Source organism: Leptonychotes weddellii, unplaced genomic scaffold (assembly GCF_054177405.1).
Source record: "Leptonychotes weddellii isolate Sample4059 unplaced genomic scaffold, ASM5417740v2 HiC_scaffold_10342, whole genome shotgun sequence".
NCBI lineage: Eukaryota > Metazoa > Chordata > Mammalia > Carnivora > Phocidae > Leptonychotes > Leptonychotes weddellii.
Genome location: NW_027680074.1, coordinates 1 through 7,507, shown reverse-complemented (window position 1 = coordinate 7,507; position 7,507 = coordinate 1). Strand labels below are relative to the sequence as shown.

At 55.4% G+C, this 7,507-nt stretch overlaps 1 protein-coding gene across 1 annotated transcript; it reads left to right on the top strand.

Moving 5' to 3' along the window:
• Positions 1-2,587: 2,587 nt before the first annotated feature.
• On the top strand, positions 2,588-7,358 carry CREB3L3 (cAMP responsive element binding protein 3 like 3; the record flags this gene model as incomplete). Its single annotated transcript, XM_081809484.1, has 6 exons — positions 2,588-2,743; positions 3,250-3,378; positions 3,803-4,100; positions 5,005-5,120; positions 6,303-6,440; positions 7,252-7,358. Coding segments are annotated over exons 1-6 (815 nt in total), but the record flags the coding sequence as incomplete, so codon positions are not given.
• Between the last annotated feature and the right edge of the window lie 149 nt (positions 7,359-7,507).

Below are 7,507 nucleotides of genomic sequence, written 5' to 3'. Positions count from 1 at the left end.
AAGATTTTATTTATTTATATGACAGAGAGAGACAGCGAGAACAGGAACACAAGCAGGGGGAGTGGGAGAGGGAGAAGCAGGCTTCCCGCTGAGCAGGGAGCCCGATGTGGGACTCGATCCCAGGACCCTGGGATCATGACCTGAGCCGAAGGCAGACGCTTAACGACTGAGCCACCCAGGCGCCCTATATATAAAAAATTTTAAATACAAAGATCTTGGGGAAGGGCACTAGGGGGTCTAAATCTACAGGAAGGGGTGAGCGAGCGAATGCAGACTCTTCTGTCTGGCAGGTTTGGGTATGAGGAGGAGGGAGAGCTCTATCTGAAGGTCACCGGGGCTCCTGGGGGTCAGCAATGAGGGGGGAGGCAGAGGCAGGGAGAAACCAGAAGTCAAACCTCACCTACTTCCCACACCTGCCTTGCCTGCCCTGGAAAAGAGTCTCTACAGCAAAGGCTGAATAAATATTACGGCTGGGATCACGGAAGCCCAGCCAAGCCAAACAAAGCCCTTAAAACTCCAACACAGGGTGGTTACAGAGGAAGTAAGGAAGATTGGGGGGAGGCTGAGGGTGAGAGACGACAGTGACTCCCCTCGGCTGGATCACTCTCTGGGGCAGGGGCGCCCCCGGGCGCTGGGGGCCTGAGCTGCCGGGAGCCCCCCCAGTCCGACAGTCACAGACAGCTCCCAGACGTTGTCCAGGGTACCCTGGGGCACAGCCGCTGTCTTGTGTGTCCCCCCCGTCGGATGCAAGTACCGCACCAGACATAGCACGTTGTGGGCTTTCACTAAATGTCTGTTACGTGAATGGTGACGGTCCATTGAGAAAAACACACCGGGATGGGAATTTCTTGAGCGCAAGGAGGGTGTTTTCTGTACATGTGCAGTTTCCACTCCATGTGCAGCCTGGAGCCCAGCATCGTGCCCGACACACGGAAGGCTGGGTTCAGTTCTCCTCCACTCACTAAGCTCCCAACAGCTTCCTGCTGTATTTAGTATAAACCAAACTCCTTGCCTGCCCCCCCACCCTGCCGCCAACACCCTGAACGACATGCCGCATCCCCTGCCTGCCCTTCCTTCTCCCTCTCTCCACCCCCTCTCTCTGCTCCAGCCACAGGGGCCTCCTCGCTGTTCCTCCAACACACCAGACCAAGTCCTGATCACAGGACATTTGCATGTGCTGTTTCTTCAGCCTGAAACACGCTTCCCCCAGGACTGTACTTAAATGTCACCTTCTTTTTTTTTTTTTTTAAAGATTTTATTTATTCATTTGAGACACAGAGATACAGAGAGAGAGAGAGCATGAGCAGTGGGAGAGGCAGAGGGAGAGGGAGAAGCAGACTCCCGGCTGAGCCAGGAGCCCGATGTGGGGCTCGATCCCAGGACCCCGGGATCATGACCTGAGCCGAAGGCAGACACTTAACCATCTGAGCCACCCAGGCGCCCCTTAAATGTCACCTTCTTAAGGGGTACCTGGCTGGCTCAGTGGGTAGAGCATATAGCTCTTAATCTTGTGGTTGTGAGCTCAAGCCCCACATTGGGTATAAAGCTTACTTAAAAAAAAAAAAAAAAAAAGGTCACCTTCTTCAAGGGGGCTTTTCCAGCCTTTGGTTGCCTTTCCCTGTGGTTATATGCAGTTTCTTGGTAGCACTTACTCTTTTATCACTTTCCTGATTTATTTATGTATATTTATGGTCTAGCTTGTTCAGTGCTTTATCCCTAAAACAGTGGTGGGCTCGATGAGTAAGGGCTGATTGAGCACCTCTGCTATGTGCAGGCCCTTCCTAGATACTAGGGACCCAGCAGAGAACAAGGGAAACTCCGTTCTAGCCTGTAAGGCCCTGGGGGTGGGAAGGAGAGAAATGAGGAAGACACAAAAACAGGTAAAGACAAAAGACAATGTCAAACAGTGAGGGGTTCCTGAAAACAGTGATATCACAAAGAGCTATGGGGCTGGGCTCCGGGGAAGGGGGCGGTCACCCATAGCCTCTTAGCCATCTGGGCTGAATATACAAAGACAGTGACAGAGTCAGAGGTGGGAGGGAGGGCATTTCCCGGCAGGCAGAACAGCAAGTGCAAAGGCCCTGGGGTTGGGACCAAGTTTGGCTCAATCAGTATTCAAGGAATAAATGAACAATAGAAGATTCTAGAAGTAACTGATTGCTGCTTAGGTTTGGCTGGGGAGGGCTTGGAGGGTGGGTAGGAGGTTGCCAGGTCCTGAGGGAAGGGAGCTTCTGGCAGAGGGAATGGCTCCAGCAAAGGCCTGGGCTGTTCCTCTTGGTTTTGTTCTGTCCTGGGAGTGGACAGGACCCAGCCAGGGGCCCTGGGCTCTCCTGGAGACCCACATCCTGGGACTCAGAGGAGAAACAGTCCCTGAAAGTGGGGGAGAGGTCATGGCAGAGCTGAGGCACCCCAGACTTTGGCCTTTGCCCACTGCGGCTAGAAAAGCACAAAACATCAAGATAACGGTCTTCCCTCCCTTCCCCCAGCCTGCCCTGGTGTCACTGGCCCTTAACCCTGTCCATCTTGCCTGTCCCCCAATCAGCACCCAGGGATGGGCTGGGAGCTCCCTATACTATTTCAGCATCTTTTGGGGGTGGTTACAGAGCTACAGAGCTGGAGCGAGGAGCGGAGCAGAGCCTGGGAGTCCTGGTGGTGGGGTGAGGCTCCAGCTCAGAGCAGACTCGGGAAGCGGTGGGAGGCAGAGCTGGCTGGCCTCATGAATGGGGATTTAGCAGCTGGAAAGGTGAGCCCGGTCCGGGTCCATGGGGGAGGGAGGGAGGGTCGAGGCCAGGAAACCCTCCCCAAGCTCCCAGAGTTGGAAGGAGCCTCACACACACACACCCCATTGTACAGATGGGAACACTGAGGCCCAGAGAGAACATGGAATGGCCAAACTCGTGCCTCCATCCTGGGGCTGCTCTTGTCTTTCCTCCAGGAGGGGGGCACTTGGGCAGGATGGGAGGGTAAGAGGGGGCTGGTTTCATCAGTCTCATAGGAGTTGACAAGGCTGCTCACCCCCATGCATGCACCTGTCTAGCACTTTTAAAGGAATTGGCTCACATGCCCTGGGAGAGCCTGTGTCAGCTCCACAGCCCATCTGGAGATGGAAGCTCCAGGGGCAGGGTGGGCCGGCCTGGGGGCTGAGCGGTGGTTGAGTTTGAGCCTCATGGACCTTGGGGTGGCGTGCAGATGGGCGGTGGGAGGAGAGGGGGCTGAGTGATCCTCATGCCTGTCCCCTCCTTGCCCCAGATGGCTTCCTCCACCGGTCCCATGGACCCCATTGGCAGCCTGGAGCTCCTGGATCTCCTGTTTGATCAGCAGGACGGCATCCTGAGACATGTGGAGCTGGGTGAGGACTGGGACCACATCAAGGACCAGGTGAGGACACGCCAGGCCACAGAGCCAGAGCCCCACTCCATGGGCTCACAGAGCTCAATTTTAGCAAAGCACAGCATTGTGTCGAACCTCTCAGCTACCCTAAGGGGTAGGTGACATTAGCTGCTTCTTAGAGGTGAGGAAACCGAGGCCCAGAGAGGAGCAGTAACTTGTCCAGGGTCACACAGCACTTTGGGGCTGGGTTCAAGCTCAAACTCGGGGCTTGTGCCTTGGGGGGGTGTACCCACGCTGCACGATTGTGTTCAGGCTCCAAGAACCCTGGGAGGAAGGGGAATTAGCCCCTTCTGTCTTGCAGAGAGGACAAGTGAGGCCCAGAGAGGATCAGTGGCTTGCTCAGAGTCACACAGCTATCCAGAATAAAGCCTAGCGCTTTCATCTCCCCCCCCCCCCCTCTCTGTCCCAGCAGGTCCTGCCAGGCCCAGACTCTGAGGAGTTCCTAAACTCCATCCTGGCTTCTGGAGACTCGGTGCCCAGCTCCCCGATCTGGTCCCCTGCAGCCAGTGACAGTGGCATCTCTGAAGACCTGCCCTCTGACCTCCCGGACACCCCTCCACGCAGTGGGGCGGCCGCCACCCCCACCGGCTGCCATACCACGGAGTCAGGCGAGGGGCTCTGTCCCTCCTACCACCCGGGACTCCCCTGCCTTGCCAGTCCCCCGGGACCAGTGGCCCAAGTGCTGGAGACCTCTGTGGCCATAGACCTGGGTGGGTTCTGCATCTTCGTTCACCACCCTCTCCTCGTTCCAGGCACTGTGCCCACACACCGGCCCTTTGAAATAGGTGCTGTCATGGGCCCATTCCCCAGATGGTGAAATGGAGTTCCCGTGAGGTTTAGGAATGAGCCAGAGCCACTGAACTGGGCTGTAACCCTGGCAGGCTGGCTCCTGCCCCAGATACCACGCTGCCCAGATACCATGCTCATCTTTGAGCCTCCCATGCCTGGATCATAGAGATGCTCGATGAAAGTGTGTGAGGTCATGGGACCCTAGGCCTCGGGACGCTCCTCCTGGATCTGGGGGAAACTAGCCTTATGCACAAGACACCCCCCAGCAGGGCGTCCTTTTCCCCTTGAGCCTTGCAACGACGTGGGAGCTCTTATTGGATTCATTGGAGAGTTGACAAAAGTGAGACTCAGAGAGGTTTAATCACTTAACCGAGGTCACACAGCTCTGCCCAGTCAGGATAGGAACCAAGAGCTGTGTAACCCTGAAGTCTGTGTTCTGGAGAGCAGTCTGCCTATAGGTGCCAGGTGGGAGGGAACCTGAGGTGAATTAGACCTGGTCCCTGCCCCCAGCGGGAGATAAGGCCGCTCTGGCTGGAGATCTAGTCTGTGATCCTGGGCTATAACTGCCACTCCTGCCGGGTTGGCAGTGGGTCCCTCAGCAGTGTCCTGATGAATCGGGTTCCCAATTTCCCTCAGCAAGAAGACAGAGGCACCAGCTGGGGCTGTCGCCTTCAACCCAGGCCTTGGGGCCCCAAGCTGTGCCCCAAATCCCTAGCACATTGTGGTCAATCCTGGGAGCCTTTCTGGAGGCAGCAGGTAGAAGCTGGGAGCTCAGAGGTCCCCACCTGACTTTTCCCTGTCTTTGTCCCCATCTGCCCTCATCAGAAATGTGGAGCCCGGGCCTGTGTTCCGAGGAGCAGGTTGAGTTGATGGACCAGCCTCCATCCTGCAACCTCACGGTGAAAGATCTTCTTCTCTCCGGCAGCGGGGCCGCCGACCTGGTGAGCAGCCCCGACCCCACCCCTCAGAGCATTGGGGTCGGAGGGCTTCATGGGGCCCCAGTACCTCCATTTCAGAGATCGGAAGGCTGAGTCACATACAGGGTAGGGCACTTTCCAGTAGTAATAATAATTTAAAAAAAAAAAAAAGCTAAAACCAAGCATTCTTCTAAATGCTTTCAATGTATCATCTTTTAACTCACAGTAATGCAAAAGATTGGGGCTCTTGTTACATTAATTTCACCCTTGAGGAAATGGGCACAGAGAGGGTCAGCAATTTGCCATAAGTCACACAGTGGCTGCTGGCTCGATCCCTGGGCTGGCCTATTGGGTCACTGCCCACTGACCCAGGGCCATCTGTATTTCCAAGGGCTTCGGGTACCCATAAACCAGACCTGACGACCCAATTAGTGCCCCCATTTCACAGATGAGGAACCAGTTGGGCTGATTAATGGCCTAGAATTCTGGGTAGTGGGGATTGACCCACAGGATTGACAGACTGTCCCAATCTGCACCTTTATTCTGGGGTCTGTCATTCCACAGGGTGACATTTTTAAGACTTTGACACTCGGGTGACATTTCTAATGCTTATCTTTCATAATTTAAATTTAATTAAACACTTTTTTTTTTTAAACAGGCAAATGCATCCATACAGCCCGAGTTCCAAAGGCACACACAGGCATGGGGGGGGATCTTCTCCCTCACCCTATGTTGCCAGATACCTCCCTTCCCACACAGATGCCAAGGACTCCTCCCAAAGGGATTCCTTCTTCATTTTTTAAGTTTGACATACTAAGTAGTGTCCCACCCTTAACATGTTTTTGGCCCTTTATTTTTTAACTTGAGAGTTTATCGTGGTGATTGCTTTATATCATGATACGGGGGAGCCCCATCCTTTTTCACCACTGTGTAGTACTCCCCACCCCGCATACCCGGGTGATGCCTTTTTAAATCTATCCCCTATTTGTTGGATATCCCCACTGTGTCCAGCCCTTTTGTCCACGCATGAGGTTCCGTAGGACCAGTTCTCGGCTCAGAGGGCTGGTGCTGGCTCTCCTGAGCCCCAGCGCCCATGCGGACCTGACAGCAGACGAATCGATAGTTTCTCAAATCTGGTGCCTCTTCCACTTCCTGGAGGGGGTCGGTTTCCCTGCCCCCAGCGCCATGTCCTGATTTTTCCCACAGCAACAGCATCACGTGGCAGCCCCCCACCTGCTGCGCCCCGGGGCTGACCACTGCCAGGAGCTGGTGCTGACAGAGGATGAGAAGAAGCTTCTGGCCAAAGAAGGCCTCACTCTGCCCACCCAGCTGCCCCTCACCAAGGTGAGCCGGGGCTCCGGGCCCCGCCCCCTTTCCTGCAGCTACCTGCCCAGGAATCTCACCTTGGGGGCCTCCTGCGCTAGAATGTCATGACGCGTCTGTCGCTGGAGCCGGGAAATGCATCCTAAAGACCAACTCGGTGGGCAGGGCTTGACATCCGGGAACCAAGGGTGGGCTTCCAGGCGGCGGTGGTTTGGGCTCTGGGAGCCTTCCTCGTGCCTTTCACGCTTTATCATAGCCCCTTGCAGGCCAGAGCTCACAAAAGGGGTGACCCGCAGGCCAGGTACCCCTGCAGACAGGCTTCGACTGGGCTGTGCTGCATTTTGTGAATGTTTGAATTTTGAATTGGTTGCTAACATTTCTCTGACCGGGAGTTTTCATGCAAGAATTCCGTGACTGTGGCCCCCACACTCCCACACCGCCATATGCAACCAGCTCGCCGCAGCTGCCCCGACCCCCAAGCCTATTTCATTCAACTCAAGACCTGGGTTTGCCATTCCCACTGGAAAGACATTCCTTCGTCTCGGTACCAGCCGGCTCCGGGAAAGGCGCTATTCCCAGGCATGGCCAGAAGGTGGCGCCATCGCACCAATGCGCAAAGTCTGGTAGCCAGTTCCTAACTGGGATGGGGTCTGGGAAGATCATCAGGACCCAGGACACCCCCGCCCCCGCCCCGCCCCAGAGACTGCAAGAATTTAGAGGAAGTCACTTGGAGTCTTCCCCCAGGTCCCTGGGTCTGGGGCAGGGGGGGCTCCCATGGGAAGAGAACATGGGTCCAGACAATGGAGTGGACTCTCCTCATGTCACTGTGCAGTACGAGGAGCGAGTGCTGAAAAAAATCCGGCGGAAAATCCGGAACAAACAGTCGGCCCAAGAAAGCCGGAAAAAGAAGAAGGAATATATTGATGGCCTGGAAACTCGGTAAGGCTGGGGGCCTGGGATGCCAAACTTGGGGTGGGGGAGGGGAACAGAGGCCCAGGGAGAGGGGTGCAGTGTGACTAGGGTCACAGTTTGGGGGGGCCTGACAAAATGAGAGGTGTTTTTTTTTAATTTTTTTTTTTTTTTTTTTA